This window comes from Anas acuta, chromosome 5 (assembly GCF_963932015.1).
Source record: "Anas acuta chromosome 5, bAnaAcu1.1, whole genome shotgun sequence".
NCBI classification, from domain to species: Eukaryota; Metazoa; Chordata; class Aves; order Anseriformes; family Anatidae; genus Anas; species Anas acuta.
In genome coordinates, this window is record NC_088983.1 from 40,413,066 (window position 1) to 40,432,679 (window position 19,614).

The 19,614-nt window shown below is 37.5% G+C and overlaps 1 protein-coding gene across 12 annotated transcripts in view; it reads left to right on the forward strand.

The window, feature by feature from the left end:
* The window catches only part of MEIS2 (Meis homeobox 2), a 171,319-nt gene that overhangs the window by 15,859 nt on the left and 135,846 nt on the right, over positions 1-19,614 (forward strand). For all 12 annotated transcript variants that reach the window (XM_068684328.1, XM_068684338.1, XM_068684332.1 and 9 more), the window contains exon 7: positions 585-699. In XM_068684328.1, the coding sequence (XP_068540429.1) occupies positions 585-699 (115 nt within the window). The remainder of the gene's footprint in view (positions 1-584; positions 700-19,614) is intronic.

Here is a 19,614-nt window from a genome sequence, read left to right on the forward strand (position 1 = left end):
GCTTGAAGTTTTTTCTACCACTCAGACTAGTGAGAAAGAGGGTAGGGTGAGAGGGCATGTTTCTCTCCCATGTGCATTCTGTACTTCTTGAAACAGCTTCCCTCCTCTTCCTCTCCCCTCCCATCTCTCACCAGTCTACAAAAACAAAGTGTGGGGAGGTAGTTTATAGGCCAGCGAGCCCAATCCTCATGTGAACACCTAGTATCATAAACTGTGCAGGTCAGTTGATGTTTTCCCCCCAGCCCCCTGTTGCTCATTAAGAAACATATACATTTTTTCCTGTCAAATATTCTTTTGCAGTGCTATTAAAACAATTAAATCCAGATAACTCTTTGGAAAGTTTAAAAAATAAATAAATAAAAATCTGTCCTTTATTTTACCAAATAAATCTTTGTACCTCCTCTGTTTGTCTTTGCTAAAGAATTATTACACTGTGCAAACAGTATCAGTGTTTGGCACATTTCACAAATGCTAATGTGTACACTTTTCCCCCCTCCTCCCCTCTTCTCCCGGTTTTCTTTCTGTTCTTCATTTGCTATTGGAATGGGAACTGTGGAAAAAATTCCTTGGCACTCTGACACCAGAATCCTTCATCTTGGAGAGACCACGATGATGCAACCTCAACGCACTCGGCAGGCACACCGGGGCCCTCCAGTGGGGGCCATGCTTCCCAGAGTGGAGACAACAGCAGCGAGCAAGGTAAAAGGTCAAACTTTTTCCCTGTGCAAAGTAGGCATGACTAAAATAACTCCAGCTTTTTTTATTATATCAGTACATCTGCCTTAGAGTAAACATGGAGTGGCAGACTTGCAGTATAATCAGCTGTAACTTAGGGAGATGGTATTTCCTTTTCTTAACCCACTTAGCTACATTTTATTATTATTTCAAAGTGAAATATCTAATCTTCAAACAAGCTTTATAATAACAATTGATTAGTTCTGCCAATTCCTTTACAAATTTGGTTATCTACAGTTTATTTTTGTGTGGTGTAAGTAAATATAATGACATACTCTCCAGCTGTGATGCAGTTTTTTGAGCTGAGTTATAAATGGAGAATTTAACCTGTAGTTTTAGTTAGGGAAAAGATTCCTATATGAAGTTATCATCAAGCCACTAAATTAATATGAAGTAGATGCAAAACCAAAATTAGACAGAAGAACATTTCTTGCAATGTTTACTTACTTCTACAGACTCATTTCTGCTTCTGAAAATCTTAGTTCAGAATGATAAATAGAGATGTACCTGAACCACAAAACCTTTGTTATATCTATGCAGTGAAGCCCTTCTCTCTGTTTCAGGAGGTTTGATTATTGCTTTTTTGTTTTGTTTTATTTCCTACTGCATTGCACCTTGTGTGTGGTCATCTGCATCCATGCTAAGTGAGTGTCAAAGGCTGTCATCTTGATATGATTGCGTTTTACACTCACCTGTTAGAAGTGTAAGTGGCTCCAGAAGGTATGAGACTCAAGCCTCAAGTGCTAAAGAGTAGGGTAAAGATGGTCTACTACCACTCTTGGAACCTGACTCAAAATTATGATTTTTAAGAGCAAAGTTTATGGTGAGCTCCATTCTTGTTTCTCTTTGTTGTCATGCTATGCCTCAGCTAGCAAGTGCGACACTACCTTTATTATGCCTTATGATACGCTCCCTCCACCTTCTGTATCTGCAATGTTTTGCCACTGCTTTTTCTCTCACTTGGTGGTTACATGTACCCAGCACAGCCAAATGACAAACCCGTGATCCAGCTAGCCATGCAGGATCCCAGACTGGGCAGCGGAGCAGCCTTCAAGCTACTTACTGCTTCTGCTGTTGGCTTCACGCTGCAGGGAGCTTCCGCCGCAGAACATGGCTTGGTGCCACGCTGAGCCGGCTGAGCTGGTGTGCCATTTCACATCTCTCACATGGCCGCTGCCTGGCACAGAGCTGGAGCCTCTCCTCTTTCTCACGGTCTGGTGTCCCACCCCCTGTGGCTCTAGCAACCTGCAAAGTTTGTTTCTGGTGTAGCAGTTTGGGTTTGTCTCCTATTTGTACGACTTGTTTATGCAGTAGTAGTCTCTGCTGCCATGGCACAGGGCATGATCCGTGTCCAACATGAGTCACTCAGGACTTTTCTGTGTGCCTGACACAAGGTCCAGCATGAACTCTTGCAGTTCAGTGGCTTCTGAAAGGGAGAGCCTGACTAATAAGCAACAACTGTTGATGAAGCGTTTACACTTCGTACTGTGGTTAGGATATTTGACATAGCGGAATATCATTTATGTACTTAAAAATGATTCTTCTGAGTCACCTGTGACTGTGTTCATTCCACCCTTAGGTAAGAAATTTGCTCAGCCCTATATCTCTACTCTGTCCCGGCAAATCTTATAAACTAAAAGTGTTCCTTCATCAAGCTATACTTGATGTAAAGGAATCCCTTGGAGTGACATCCAGGGATCTTGCATTTCACTAGACAGTCTGATCTTTTGCCATGTAAGTCAGAGTACAGGGGAAATATTCCTAAGCATGAGAAAAAACAGTTGATTACAACTATGTGACCTTCCCATTGGAAACTGAGGTTCCTGGCAATATATAGGACTTAAACCTGTTATGCTTACATCTGCAGAAGATGAACGGTTGCTGAAGGGCCAAATCCGTCACCAGTGTTGCCTGGTCTAGCAGAGTGAAACATTGCTCATATGCTTCCCTTTGTACTCAGTTGGGCCTTTTAAAAGGAAGCAGTCGTCCAGTGGCAAATCAGCATTCCTCTCAGCTGCTGGCAGCTGAAAGATGTATGATCGTACAGTGCAGGCAAAATTCCCATTGGAGACAGCTTTGGATTGTTCTTCCTCCCTCAACCCTGGGAAAGACTAGAAAGAGGGAGGCCTAGTGCAGAGATCGGTATTGAATTTTCCCTACAGTTCCTTGAGGGGGGCAGGGTCTGCTTTATCACTGCTGAACTGTCAGGGAATCTGTCTCAGCCACTCCTAAGGCTGGTGGAATACCCTCTTGGGCTGTTCTGGTGTAGCTACTTGTTTGGGTCAGCTTGGTTCCCCTGTAGTTTCATTAAGACCTTCCTCCAGTGTTGTATTCCACTTGCCCCAGAGGATTTATTGGGAATGGGAACTCAGTAATGAGTCTTAGGTTACATTAGCAACCTTTGGGCTTTTCCACTGATGCTTGGTGGCAGCAGAGATTGATTCAACTAGACTCAGTCTCTTCTGGCTCTTGGGAGCTCTCTTTCCATGTGTCTCTGCTTTTGCCTTAAGTATATGACATACAGCTCATGATTTTTAGGAGATGGAAGTGAGATGGGTGAGTGATGACATTACCACATGCAGAGAAAGTCTGCAAAAACAGATCTATTACATAAAATAATCTATCCATAATTGTATATCCATAATTGTATATCCATAATTCTGAAGTTGGAACCAAAAAAAGCTGTAGGCGTTTTGGCTGCTCATGGAGGACAGTTTCTTCATGACAATACATGACTGCCATTCTGGCACCATAAGGGTTAATTTAGTCAATGTTTGATATCAGAAACACACTGGCATTGACAGGGTTAAGGAAAAGGCCTTCAGGCAGTAAATGTTGAAAGATTATCCTAATTTTATTAGTGGTGAATGTCTATGTTGTTCTTAACATGTCACCTCACTTGTTCAAGAGAAAACTAAGCTATACAACATATTGATCATCTAACAAACCTAAGTACTAGTGACCTGTAATCTACCAAGCATTTATTGACTTTATCCCAGTTCAGATCCACAAATGCAGATCAATGCCATGTAATAATATTTTAGAGATCAGTAATTATGCAGTAGGTATGATTCTCTTTCCCCCTCTCCTGGAAAGAGTTAAATATATCCAATAATAAAAATAAAATACTCTAAACATCTTACAGAGGAGAAAAAGGAGAAGCTGATTTAATGGTCTAATGAGGCCATCTTCCAGAGACTTGTTTTGTGTAGGGCTTGCTTTGACCTTTCGCTTTGCTCAGGAGCCCAACGCTTCATTTTTCACATTCTTGCAATTACGTTAACGCTTCAAGCATTTCTGACTCCAAGTCAGCTAGCAACACCAGGCATAACTCAACACTGTGAGTTTTTCTCCTCTCTGTAGATTCATTAACAGGTCACCGGGGTCCCAACTGAAATTTAAAACTGACTGGTTCTGTTGGGTTAGCTGAGTTATAGCAAGGGAGATGGCAGGAAAGGGGCTGAGAGCAGGGGAGGAGAGAGAGAAGACCCAGGGGTTTTTGTTGCGGAATATATGTGTGAAAACCCTAAGCGGAAGATTAAAAGGTGTGTGCAGCTTTATCGTCCACCCTCTCCTTTGTGGGGGGAGGGAGAGAGGAAACAGATCTGAAAGGCTTTCGGGGTATTGTATTTGGTATTGTATTTTCCTGATTCTCTGTGAGACAAAGTGAAAAAGGCCCTTACACGCAAGGCTAAATGACTTCTAGAGTTCTGCATCAGTTTGTACCACAGTGATGGATATGTCGCTCCCAGACTTTAATTCCTATTTAATCTCTTTATGGGATATTTCAAATAATGAATATGGCAGTTTATGCATGAAAAGTGGGAAATAAATCTTTTTAAGGTTTAAAAACATGTGGTCTACAGGAAAGCACCAGGGAATAGTTTCGGTTTCATACTTTATGATACCAGGATTGTATACCTGATTTGTCAGATTCCTAGTTCAGTCACCAAAAGGGCCTGATCCAGTGAAGTCAGATGGAGGCTATGGTTTTTCAGGACCTTTCAGGAAGTTCAGCACCTATTAGGATTAGGCCTGGGGTGATAAACTTGACTGTAAGTGAGAAGCTAGAGACAAGAAGCTACTTTTGGGTTACGCAGCAGTAAAGGTAATAAATGAGCATCAAATCCAGTTTGCCTTCATACAAGTAGTTCATTTTTTTTCTTTTTTTCATGTAGCTACTTGTGCTGAATGAAGAGGATCTTTATATACAATACCTGAGGACTACTATCTAGGCCAATATCTTAAAGGAGTTTTGAGCCCTTTTTGTGACAGCTAGATGTTTGTCCCACAGATTTGTCCACGGTAGTTTTCTGGGGCAAAGACTCAATATCAGGTTCATGACAAAGTCAGATGTTAGCTGAAGTCACATGTATTAGTCCTAGGTTATGCCTCTGGGTTGATGCATGTTGGAAAAATTAGATGGCATATTTCTTATTTATATCTTTATGTAATATACAAATTTATGAAAGTAGCTCATAATAACAGGATGGGCCTTCAGGCATTAAAACCACATAAAACTTAGAACCAAACTCTAACAGGCAGAAAAGGAAAAAAAAAAAAAGAGAGAGAGAGGGGTAACAGCAACAATAATAATAAATGCTTTTAATAATAGTAATTAACATATTCATATGAAGTCTTGGAAGTTTAATATACTAAAAGTAATACTACAACTTTTTTTTTTTCCCTGTATGTATAGGTGAGCCTGCTGAGGCTAGCTAGCATGCATATTCATTATAAGGATTCAGAATATATTTTTATTTCTTTGTATTTTTATATGTAAATCTATAGGGAAGAATTTTACTAGAAGAGAACTGTCTTTTGTAAGAAAGAAATTTCCTTATAGAAAGGTCCAAACATCCAGACTGTGAAAAATCAAACTTCCTAACGAATAATGTTTCACTGGAGATGCATTGTTTCAGAAGGCACAGCTCTCATGAAGGTGAACTGTATGAAGTATGAAAAACTCTTAAAGAACAATGAATTTTTTCAGCTGAGGAAGATACAGGAAGAGAATAGCCTTTATTAATTCATCTTCTCCTTTCAAGTTTGAGGGGCCCATCCTTGTGTTGATATGTATGAGTAATTCCCATTAATGGTGATGGGAGTTACGCATGTGCACTGACAGAAGAATAGACCCCTTAGTGTTCAAAGCACATGAAATTTACATTTTTTCCATTGCTGTAATTGAGATGTTGACAAATTGGAGAATATTGATGAGCCTTTGTTTTAAGTATTTCTTGCCAAGTTTGTTTTATTTTTTCATGGTTTGAACAATGGTGTGGGTTCAGCAGCAATGAATAATCAGGGTAGAGTAAAGATAACTTTGTATTTCAATATTTTGATGTGCCAATATGAAATAAATTGTCTTAGGCAAATGGAATATGCTGTTTTAATCATTAGCTATGCATGAAAGAAAAATTGATGTTGACATCTTTGCTGTAAAATCGTTGTAATGGGGCCTTCCTTACAATTCATTTTTGTAAAATTCATTTTGTACATTTTGCAGCAATTGAACAATCCCTGCACTGTGAATAGGCAGAATTCCCAGAAATACTGAGACAGTTGGCCCAGTAACTGCTGAGCTCACACTGCACACCACATGCACATTAACCATAATGATGCCAGAACCAGCTTAGCTAAATATAGTCACATTTTAGTATCCTCCCATCTTTTCTTTCCTTCTATTGCATGAACAAATACAGCTTCTTGCAGTTTTTGTTAGATTGGTGGGTTGTGGAAACATTTACGTCCCTACTCACTATTCAGTAAGTAGCAGTAAAATTTCATAGTGAATCTTCGCTTCACTATACTGTTTTCTAATAATCAGGCTGGTGGGAGCTGCAGATTCCTCACCATTTATTAAATTAAAGCTTAGGGTGTGGCAGATTTAAAATATTATACATGTATTTAACATCCTCACCTCACTCTTAATTTTTAATCCATGAAGTTCTATTTATATTTAGGTATATACAATTAAATCCTCTATCAACATACAAGCATTAGAAAAGATTTACTTCCATTTTTGAATATGTTGTGCAGGGGTTTCAAATGCAGCCCAGGAAAACTCTGTCAATGGAATGTTGTCATAGTGGCAGTAATCTCTTTAAAATAACCCTAAATACAATATGACAGATGCCATCTGGAATAATCTTTTGCTAGTTCCTTTCAACTTTTATTTTTTCCTACAGCTAAGTTCATCTAAAACTGGTCCCTTACTCATGTGGTAAATGCAGTGGACTCTTTCCTCCCTTGTATGCACGAATGTTCAGAGAAAATAACTTAAGAAATGGTTACTGTTGAGATGTTTGCCTCTGACTTCATGTTGCTGTTTTTCAAATGCGTGTGTTTATGTATATATTTGTTTATACATTTGTATTTCAAAATGGAAAAGGTAGGATTCCCCCTTAGGCTACTCTTTCCCTCTCAGATCCTACTCAGCCTAACCCAATTTGCCTCCGAATGTTAGATAACATCCCATTTGCTAAATTATAATTGTATGCTTGTTACAATATTAATGGTTTCATAATGCAATGCATTCAAACATACAGTAGCAAGTGCTTAAATGTCTTCCTGTGTTGTTACAGACTGACTAATTCCTTCCTATATGTGCCAACTTATTTGAAAGATCTAGTGTTGGAATCTGGATTTTTTTTTTTTTAACTTAGTCGTGTAAAAGGATGTCTCTTGATGCCTGTTAGAGTTTAATTTAGAGTAGTAATTAAACTTGAATACTGCCTCATAAACAAAAGATAAACAATAAACCAGCCACGTTCCCTGCTGTTTCATAGCTTTCTTTCCCAGATGTTTTAGCCTGATAATTTTTACACAGTGAACTACCTAGCAAAGAGTGCTATGGACAGAGGTCAAAGCCTAGTTCTTTGTAATGAATTTTTGAAAAACTTTTCTACAAATGAAGTACTGTAGAATTTTCCTTTGTGTAGCTGATAAAATTCTAAGATAGAGAAGGTCACTCATTAATTGACTTAGCAATTCTCTCTGTCTTGTTTAAGACGGCACTAATTTAAAAACAAAACTTTTTATTTTTCCTTTTTACTGTTGATGACCAAGGAATGTTGCTGTTCCTTAATATTACTGTGTATGGGCAGTATGTTAAAGTCTTCTGCCATCCTTAATAAATAAAAAGTACCTGTGTGGGAGCTGCTCTCTCTCAATGTTGATTGTGAATAGCTATGGAAATGTTCATAGTGGAGCACTTCTAATGTTTTTAGATGCCGCCTCAGGCTGCTGGAGCTTGCCTGTCCATTTCTGGACCGCTCCAGTGTCAGCCATGATCTTTCTAATTGCCAGGTAGGAGTGGGCCGCTTGTCTGCAGAAGCCATGTTATTTTCACTGGGTGGGGTAATTACTGAAAGCTGAGAATAGCTGCACTAAAGACACAGGGATACTTTCATGATCCCATTAGCATAAGAGTGGGTAAATTATTCATGCCAAGTGAGGATTCTATGGGGAAAAGTATAGTTAATGCACATAGTTTTTAAATGTATCCCTTTCTGCTCTGAGACTAAATTCTTGTTGGATTCAGTTCTCAGACATTTACGGGAAAGCTCTAGTGGCATGTTAGACGCAGTTCATCTCTCTCTGTTTGCAGCGCTCTCAATAGAGACCATCTGGCAAAGATCCAAAAGGTGATTAAACAAAATGATCAGCTCTTGTTGCTGTGTTACATGTCCAATACTCTGGATTAAAAAACATGACCCACAACAGTCGGCTAACATCATCTCTTTTTTTTCCCTTTTTTTCCCCCCCCCCCTCCCTTCCCCTGTAAGAATTCAGATGGTCCACAAATGTCTATGCCATCTTTGTGTCCTTATGGCCCATAATCATGAACAGGTTGTGCAAATGGCTCTTTCTGTAACACGGTCTGTTCCAGCAGCATAGAAACATTTCATATTAATTGGGTCAGTCTAATGTTCATAATGACATGGGGAAAAATTACCCAAATGTGTTCTTATAGTAAACACTTAAAATGTGTCTTTCTGCTATTAGAAAGTGAAATTTGACATCAGGCTCATGTGGCTGATTTATTTTTTAAAGCTGAAGAAAATCAAAGCATGACACTGTCATCTGCTGAAAATAGTTTAAAGTCCCTTCTAAGCAAACAAAAAGGAGAGGGAGGGGGAATGAGCTGTGGTTTAACACCACAATCAGGGATGAATTTACAGTGCTATTCAGAAGAGTACTCCCTTATCATAAACAAGCTGATAATCACACTGAATCTAACTCCCAATTAGCTCTTTCCTCACTTGCAGAGATCAGCATACATGTTCTCCTTAAGCCATGATATGTTGCTGTTGAGTCAGACAGAACATTTGTATACCTTATGTCATATTCAGAATTTAAGGATTAATGCTATATATTTACCAGAAAACCCAGCTAATCAGCAAGGTAATTTTTCAAACCAATCACTTCAATGTCTGAGTTAAGGTAAAAATGCCAAGACTGTGAATAGGGGACATATGTATCTTATCTTTTTGGGGTTGCACCAAATGCCAAGTACTAGCGTAAATTCAACAGAAACCAGACATTGTTGGAAAGTAATTAAAGAAATATTGAAATTAAACCTACCATATGAGTGAAATATTTGTAGGCCTGCTTTGTTGCGTACATAGCAATTTGCATGGAATTGAACAGTGTTTCTTTCTCTTGCTTCCTGAGTTGTACTTTGCTAAAAACCACGGAGGAGTCACCTCTGTGTATTCAGTATCAGGATCATCTTTGTACCGAGAACACAGTCCAAAATCAGCGTGTTTACTTAAATGATAAATTTATTTAAAATAAACAAATAAAGCCTTCAAACCTATGCCAAGAAAAATCAAATTCCACTTTTGAAATCTAAAAAGATCTACAGATGCTGTCAGCTCTCCTTACTGTGCAAGGTGAAAGCAATAGGTAAAAGCTGCAGATGTGTCCGGAATGCTCCTTGGGGTGGGAGGGGGGGGGGTAGGAGGGTGGGGAGAAGCAAGGCTCCCCCGGCATCAGCACTGTGTGGCAGATGAAAGGGACCCACATAGCCTTGGGGGTCTTAAGGCTATTACAGGGCAACTCATGCTCTGTTATCATGCTGATTTTCAATTGATTTTTGGCTGTACAGTACTTGTTGAAGGCCCTCTGGAGTATCAAACACTGCATTATGGCACTACACATTGTAATACGTGTGCCTTTTGTCTTACTGTCTTTACTTTGCCTGTGATAACCATTCTGCAATTGCTCCGGCATCTGAGGGTGTTTTATCTGTGGAAGAAGAACAGGTGAAAGAAATCTGACGGCCATTTTTAGTTGTCTCTTAATGTGGTGTGACATCTTTGTTCATAGTTCTAAATTTTCAAATCAAAATGATTTTAAATGACTACAAAACCTTGTTTTTAACTATACAATTACTTCTCATTTAAGTGACTTATCACAAGGTACCAATCAACCCAAGTCTGAGGTCTAAATATAATGTCTTCTTTCTCAAACTTGCTGTATGATTCCTTACGTAACTGGTATTAAAGACTGTAAAATAGGAGCTGAGGTTGCAGGAAGCTTTCTACAGGCTGAAGTGAGTAATTTCACCAACTTTCTAGCTTCTCCTTTCTTCACTTAAATGATTGTATCTCTCAGGCAGGTTTTTCTTTCACTGAAAATCAAGTGATCTACACATAAGCCTTGATAGGCTGAGTATTTTTAAAATCAGATCACTAGCTAAAGACTTATGATATTGTCTTCAAAATAAATGCTTACCATTTAAACCAGCATTTTCTACTACACTAGCTTGTGTAAATCTTCACGCATGCACTGAAAGATGTGAATGAATGTTTAAAAGTCTTTACAAGAATAAAAATGTACATGTGAAAATGCATGCAGAAACTTAGACTTGCAGTTTTCTGGTCTAAATTAGCACGTGGTGTTATGGGAATTACAAGAGAGCAGTATAGCTAGTTGTATGTGCCTGCAGCCTTAACTTTACCTTGCTAGCTGAAGGCCTGATCCAAAGAACAAGCACGATCACCAGGAAGACATCTGTTATTTTGGTGCCCTGCCTGTATTTCCTCATTTTGTTGCCACGAGGTAAGGATATGGATATCTGCTCAGGAGCAGCATCTGCAGAATTGAATTCAGTAGGGCCCTGTGTAAGTTGCTCTCCGTTGTGCTTTCTTCCCCATCTGTACAATGGGCACAAGCATAATTAAATGTTACATAAATGCTATGAATTGGTCATTTGTTCATCTGTTGAGCAATGGACTGCTCTTATAGTCCAGGAATGCAGGGTTATGTAGAAAATTCAAGTATGTTCTAATATTGGCTTTTATCAATTTCATAATGGCAGCACTATATATACTGTATTTGTAAATTGTATTGTTTATTTAAAAATTTTCTCTTTTTTCAACAAAGGTGAAAAGAGGTGAATGAAATACTCATGATATTTAAATTCATATTTTATAACTTAATAAGACTTAAGTGAGTAAAGAAAGATGACATGGATCACATCACCAATTTCTAAATGATATTTATATAAACACAAGAAGTCTGAAGTGATACTTCCAATGTTTTAAAGAAAAATATTATATCATTACGTGTATATCTTCCTTTTGTATATTTTTTTTTTAATTATTTTCTTCCCACAAACAAGTACAGTAAACATAGACCAAGGAATACTTGATTTGTTGCCATTTAGGTGTTAGGGATCCAAGGGTAATATTGGCTTAGAACAAGATTGTGCAATGCACGTTTTTTTTGTTTTTTTTTTTTTTTCCTCAAGGATTTCCTTACTGCTCTAGAGCTACAGAACTGGTTGTGATGTTTAGTGACCTTGCACATCAGTAGTTCTGTCTTTTAAACACGGACATTGATTTTTCTTATCCTGGCATGAGAAGATCTAGCATACCCCCTGCTCTGTTGCCTAAGAGCTTTCAGCATGTACACAGGCAGTGGTGGCTAAGAATGAAGGCTTAAGGCATCAGAATTGGCAGAGGTATCATAAATAGTATGCTTTATATTTTTTGTTAACTATGAAAAAACAAGTATCCATTTTCCATTTTGCTGAAGGGTGGAGGGGGATTTAAAGTATTTTGTGTAACTATTTTATTATTATTATTGCTTTTAGTCTTAACAAACATACCAGTCTAAATTTAGTCATTTGGTTTTCCACAGAACTTAGAATAACATTTCAAAATGCACTGACCAGGAGTCCTGCTCATAGGACCAAAGATCTGTCTTTTGTTTATGGGCCAGTGGTGGACTTTCCACAAAAGGTTTGAAGAGAGGCAGTGAGAATCAGTTGAAAGCAGTTCTTCCTGCCCAGAGGGATGAAGCGGAAGGCACTGTTCCCTTAAGAACTTGATCCATCTTGTGTGGAAATCAGTAGCAATAGTAAGGGTGCTACTGCTTTCCCATACACAGAATTTGAGTCAATCCACACAAACAAAAGCAAAGCATTATTCTTCTGTGTTTAAAAACACACATGAACATATGCACACACAAAACCTCTTTATTTTTGGTCAATTCACATAGAAAGTACTGCCACTAAGACACACAAGTTTTGCAGCAAGACAGTTATGAGGCTTAATTCTTCCTAATACTTCTGATCAAAATTTCATCATGCCTTACATTTTAAGGGACAAATAGTACCAGATTTTTATTTGCTTATGAAAGTTTTGAATTATCTTTTTTTCCCTCTAGGATTTTTAAATGTTTAGTTGAATTTTAGAGGAAAATATAATTATGTTTTTATTTCAGTTCATTTTTTTGAAATACTAACTGTTTCACATCAGTGGGAGATAATTTACTTATGCAGTAAAGTTGAAATTACCTTTAAGGAATTTGACTACTGCTGTTTGATTGCACTTTATATAGTAATTCACCATGCATACAGGTATGTATGGATCTGGAGGAAGTAAATGATTCTTCATTTTCTATTCTTACATATGGTCAGCTTTTAAGTGACAGCTGTAATGCTCAGCTATCTTTGGGTTGTATGTGAATTCACCTTTATCACAGCATTAGGAGCAAACAAAGGGAAATTATCAGGTGGCAGAGTGGTACAATGGCTCAGGTGTCCCTATTTCTGCCTACAGCCAGTCAGCACAGTGAGACAAAGTGTTTTCCCTGTGTTCCCCTGACTTCCCAGCTGCTCCAACTCTCAAATCCATTGCAAACCCTTGATCTTACACAAGCTAGCCTAGACTACAGGCTGCATAACTTGTTGAAAGAGCTCAAATTATGTTATGGATGGTTACCTGTGTACACTCTTGGTACTATACATTCCTCATTCACAGGCTATGTTTGGGGTCTTCTGCTATCTTGTATAAACAGAGCACTTGCTGTAACTGACGAGGATTGATGGTGCAGCCAAGAGAGTGAGTGAGGGGAATTCAGCAAATTCTCTATTAAGATGTGATTTGTACCATGACATTTTTTAACAATCCCTGCATTTAATTCTTAAGTAAGTAAAGAGGGCTCCTCCTTATAATCTTGCATTATGCCCACCAACTTACTGTGGCTACACTTGTTTAAGCAATTATATTTGTTTAAACTTTCCTTGGGCTTCTTGATATGCAGCTGTGAGTTGGTCATACCTAGATTTAAGGCAGACCCCATTGGCAGAGAGTTCAGCAGAAGTGAATATAGCAAATACAAGCACAGAATTCTATTGCAGGACTTAGTGCTAAGCTTTTAAATTATTTACGAATGTAAAATTCAGAAATTCGCATGAATTCCTTGTCTAATTTTACACTCCTGCCTAAAGAGGATGGAACATTGTTTAAATAGCACAAATCAGAGTTTTTCAGCTTGGAGCTTCCTTCCTAATTCCTCCCACCTCAGATTTACCACTTACTAATGGCTCTCCATTTCGTGGAACTCCTGACCCTATACATCTGCTAAAGGGGATAGTTCAAGATGAACACAGACTCCTACTCAGTAGGACTGCAGTGTTCTCTTAGCTCCTACTAGATGCTTGAACAAGCATAGGGCTTAAATGAAATCCTCTAGCTGAGTCCAAATCTGCTCTTATTTAGGGACTAATCCAAAGCCTGTTAAATCAACAGAAAGATTTTGGTTGACTTCAGTGAGCTTTGGATCAGGCCCTTTCTTGCTAATACATCTGAAATCAATGGAGCTACATTGGGCTTCTGCCAATAAAACAGAGAAGAGAAGAAAGGAAAAGAAAAAAAAAAAGTGATTGTCCTCCTTAATTTATGTGGTACCTAATGCAGTGAGGTCCTGGTGCTGAAGCAGTGCTCCCAAGTGTTTCCCTGATACAATAATAATTTTTTTGACCTGATTACATCACATGGTGCTCATGGATTCCCAGCCAGCTGGGTAAATAATTCAATTGTTTAAAACACCTAGGTATGCTGTGCATCGACCTCATGCCCAAGCATTCTTTCAGTCTTCCAATGCTTCATATCAGACAATTTCTTGCTAAACATAAAAAGGGAGGGAAATATTTTTTTTATTTCAGGGCAAAACAATTACTTTTCATATTTTTATGCTATCAGGTTGTAAAGAAAGCTGTTTAAAATGAAAAACAGTTCACAGAACATGGAAAACTTAATGAGTGTAGTTTCTACTGTCAGTTCACTGCCTTGAGAAAATTATTAAAGCCCTGTGCCTTCTCTACAGTCAAAAGGCTTTTTATCATTTCTTTATTACTACCTTTTACTTTTATTTCTATTTCTCAGAGTTAAACTGAAGTACAGATTATGACTTGTCACTTGTTAACTGTTTAAATGAAGGAATTAGCATTTTGGAGATGGCAAATATTTTTAGTCAAACAAAGGCACAGGATGAAAAGATCCTATGTGTACATCAGCGTATACCTTCCACTTTTAGAAGTACCTACAGCAACCAAAGTAGGACCTCAGTCTGGCAAGAACTTACACATTGCTTAACTTCATGTACAGCAAGTCCTCATATTGAAATAAAGAGGCTCACAGTAGAGTTAATATTGACCATCTCAGCCTTTGCAGGATTTGTGCTTCAGTGATGAAATAACACTAGGAAGCGGATAGTTCATACAAATATGAAAATACAAAATCCATACAAATCCAGCTGAACAACGCTCTTGGAATCCTCTTCTCTGTAAGCATTTCAGCTATGTAATACATGTGAATACTGGGAGTTCCTTCTCAAAAATTACTTAAAGAAAAAGTCCCTAATTATGTTTTCAATAGGCTTTTTCATTCCGTTCCTAAACTACAAATGTTTTCCTTAAAGAGAAAGCTAGTAAATTTTGTTTGTTCTAACTTACTAGATTTTGATTAAATTTCATGTGCTTCTGAGTCCATACACTTAAGATTCATTTTGTGTATTCAGACGCTTAATTTCTTCTGTGCAAAACATCTGTTACTATGTGAAAGTGCGTTTGAGTAAGAAAAGATTCCCGGTTAATAATTTTTTTTGGTGTGTGTGTGTGTGTTAAATTTAGACATATTTTTCCAGATAAAACAAAGCATTAATTAAGTCTAATGCTTCTTAATATTCTTGCTTGTCTTTAACAGTGCTTTACCCATTTTGCCTAAAATTGTAGATTCCCTTAAGTTTAAAGTATTGCTTGTTTATTTTTTGATTTAGAAATTACCAAAATGCTTAATGCACTTAGCCATCTTTCGTTTTACAGAAACAAATAAGCTGATCTGTGCTAGCATCTCAGCTGACTTTACAACTTGGTACCTTTTCATGTACAAAGATGACTGCAGCACTTATACTTCAGTTCAAGAGAGAAGCAACAATGTAGTTTTCCATTAAAAACAAAACAACAACAACAAAAAACATAACAAATATTATTTCATATTGAGTATTTTTTTTAATGTTTTGATTATTTTATTGCTTTCTTTCAGTATGATTAAGGGACCATATCTGAATTTCCCTGAAGTTCACAAACTTTCTTTAGTGACCTTGAGTTAGATGTAGCTGCTAAATTTTCTGCCATGCATATCTGTAATGACAGATGAAACACTTTTGTTTAATTGTGAATTGGTTGTCTTAATTATTTTCCTAAGCTAGATCTTATTATTCTTATTTGCAGCTTTGACCATACTTTGGCATAAAGTTCTGTCCATGACAAGATTCTTATGAAAGAAGGGTTTTATTGCTTTTCTTCTTTTTTTCTTTCTCCTTTTATTTTTTTAATTGTTCATTCATTCTATTAATCTATAATTCAGGCTCAGCTGCAGATTTCCACCTTTTTTAGTTTGTTTTCTGATTCTGAATTTGGGCAGTTACATGTTTCATAGTCAGACCTTTCTAATCTGGTAATTCATCAGTGACTTTCAGAGTTTGGTTTCAGACCCCTCTCTGCTTTCTTGTAAACTAATCCTACAGTCCTAGGACCACCAAAGAGAATGTCATTTTAGCTCGAAGTCCACACTGTCAGAATTCAGGTTTACTGTATGCCAATTAACCCTCCTTTAAGCTCTTCCAAATGGCTATCAATCTGGTTTGTTTAAAAGAAATAAGCTGTCCTTTTATTTTAGAACTAGTAACTAATTTTACATCTTTCTAAAGCAATTTTCTGCATTCTTACCAACTTCACCGATGTGAATGTAAAGTACACAATAGGTCAAATTCTGACTTCAGTGGGAGTTGATGGGAGTGCAGTCTGTACATTTGAAAGCAGAATTGATTCAATCTTTGTGTGCCTGTGCAGAAAAAAAATAAATAAAAAATCTTATCTCTAAATAATTTGTCTTCATATAATCAGAGAATATATGTTTGAGTTTGTATTTCATGTTATTTTCTCTGACTACCTTACATGAGCTCAGAAGAGATACTTATGTTCTTAACAGGGACGTGTGTATATATATATACATTTTTTTCCTTGTTTATTCACATATAAACATTTTGCATGCTTCCTTAGAGAATTTCCTTGTAAGGTTCAGTTGTTCTTGAGACTGAGAACTTGTCTAGTGCATAATTTGTAAGCTATGAAGAGAGCACCCTCCAGCTGAGGCAAACCTGAGAACAACTCGTTTGGACCTGGATTTTTTTGTTTGTTTGTTTTGTTTTATATTTTTATTTTGCTTGCCTCTGTAGTGCTCTTGGATATAAGGCTCCTACTCTGAGCTGTGCCTGTAATGAGCGGGGTACACCCATACGTGTCCAGATGTCCAGTGGAAGATCCATGTATCAGTTTTCTGTTCTGGTCTTCTGGCAAACAGCTGTCTGTGATAAGATGCTACATTTTGTTTTAGATCATTTGAGAAGGATTTTGCTTCTGAACACAAAAAAACACACAATACCCTCTGCTCCATTGCCTTCTCAATGTTCATTGGCTACTCTTGCATTGGCTGTTGTATTTAATGGAAGCGGAGTATAACACGTATGGCAAAATGAGATGATCTCCTCCAAAAGAGAAGGGAGAATGTCAGCTACACTTCGGGCAGGAATGCTGTGGTTAAATTAAGCCAAAACTCTAGATTTTTGCTTGTGTGCTTCAACTTAATGCTGAGTACAAGCTGTATGTCACACATTCAGAAGAAAGACTTTTCATTTGTACCAAGCTTTTATGGTTTAAATACCTGACTCAGAAGCTTTGTTCTACTCAGATGTTACTTTTTCTGCCCTTTTATAGTAGTCCCTTAAACAATTTCATACCTAGTACCTTTTTGTAAGACTGCCATGGATATGAAATATTGACATCTCAAAAACGAAAACAAAAAAGTGATTTTTCAAACTTGTTTAGGCCTTTAACATAGCATTATAATATTTCCTCCTGAGGGAGGAGGGGATCTCTCTATTAGTTACATTAAATAACCATAAAAGTGTGGGTTTTTGTTGTTGTGTTTTTTTGTTTGTTTGTATAGTATGGTAGAGAAAATAGTAGGACATAGCTGGGGAGGATTAAAGCTTTTAAAAAGTGAATTTTGTAAAATCTGGGGCATGGACAAAGATTTGTCAAATTTTGCTTGAATCAGCCTGCATCTGCCATGAGAAACAGTAGGTCTGTAGACAGGCTATGGCTTTTGTCACGTCCAGGGGAATCCACTGAATCTTGGCCTTCATTTAGGATTCCCTCCTGATGAGCAAATTCCCATGACCACTTTTGAAGCTTTAAAAGCTTTGGTTTTGTTTTAAAAGGCCTCTGAGCACAGGCAATGTTTTCATAGGCATTTAGAAACAAAAAACTGAGCTTTTAAACCTTCAAATGTCGCTGTGGGGATTCACTTCACTTTTCAGCAGACCAAGTCTGAGATAACACCTGCAAGAAGTGTGTGTATGTGCGTGTGGATTTTGTGAAAATCGTGATGCATGATCTCTACTGACCCACAAACGTGACAGTGTGCGTGCGTGTGTATACATCTTATTGTTATGTTTCTCTGCTATTTGTTTTTAAGAGCAAACTATTATTTTGGTTCTGTGGCATGGCTGATGTGGGTAAGCCTATTTTGTTTTTAGATAGCTTTTCTTTCTTTTCCCAATGTATCCTCTGAAGCAAATCCTAACAAATGCTCTTCAGAAGAACAGACTATGTCAAAGTCCCTGATTACGTTTCATTATCAAAAGTGTGTTTTTGTTGTTGTTCTATTTGGTTCTGCCTCAGCCTTACTTTTCTCTTTTACAGTTAACACTACTTGTGCGGTAAAAGGTGGTATTCTGTGAGTAGGTGGGTCACAGCATATATAAACCCGATTGTCATATCTAAACTGCGATTATCATATTAGAAATCCCAGAATCGCAGAAGAATTGTGTTGGAAGCAACATTAAAGATCATCCAGTTTCAACCCCCCTGCCATGGGCAGGAACAACTTCCACTAGACCAGGTTGCTCAAATGTATGATAGAAATGAGCAGACAAATCATAACAACAGTCAAATAACAGCAGTATTAATTTGCACTTCTTTTCAATTACATTTTATTGCATCTTAAATACTATAGGTGATTTTTTTTTAATATTTTGGGGGGAAGGGTAAGGGAGTTCTTAGAATTAAGAGTAGATGCTAAGCAAAGATATTAACACTGCTTTTCTTCTGTCCTGTGCTGTTCTCAAAACACCTGTTAAAACAAATATGCACATATTTTGGGATTGATGATACTAACTGGCAAACTTGGCACCAAATAACCTGCTGAAACTAAAATGTTGATGCAGAACATGTGCTTAACTTAACAGTCCATAACCCTGTTTTCAGAACATTGAAATACCTACCCCGAGGAAAGCTCATAAAACTAAGGTCTTTAAAGTTTGTAGATTAGACCAACGAAGCTGCAGTCATTTTTAAGAGCGTGTGTCTTCATTGACTCCCATTAATTCAAGATGGCCAACTGTGTGAAATAAGAGATATAAAAGTACTGAAGGGCATTTTTTGAAAGTGTGCTTTCCATAGGTTCAGTGATTAAAGGAATGAGCAGAAAAATGATGCCTGGAAAGGCAAGCAGGAAGCATTTGGAAGGACTATATATTGCAGACAGTACTGAAAGAATCTCAGCTCAGTTTCTGAGGGTATTTAATTGAGCTTTTTACAACACATAATGCTTAATTCTTCTAGAAATTCCCAGTGCCCTTAAGATTCTACTGCTTAGGATTAGATTGAGTAATTTGGAATATCTGTAGCTGTGTTTCCCCGTGTGTAACATTTCAGCCATGTCTGTCTTACTTTACTGTTAAATATGTAATTTATAACTAGATAACTATCCTGATAAGCTTGTTTGAATCCATTCTAGAAATAAATTGTTTTGTATTGTGTGTGATAGCTTCAAGCTGCTTTATAGTAACTGTCCTCAACAAGGAAGGAATCTTTGTTATATTATTCATCTGGAGGCACTTGAAATTAAAAAGCTGAGCTACTATAGCAACTAGGACCTCTTTTTTTGAAGTGTTCCTGGAGAAATAAACTTTCTGCACCAGGCAAACCTGAATTTGTAATAAATGTATGAACAC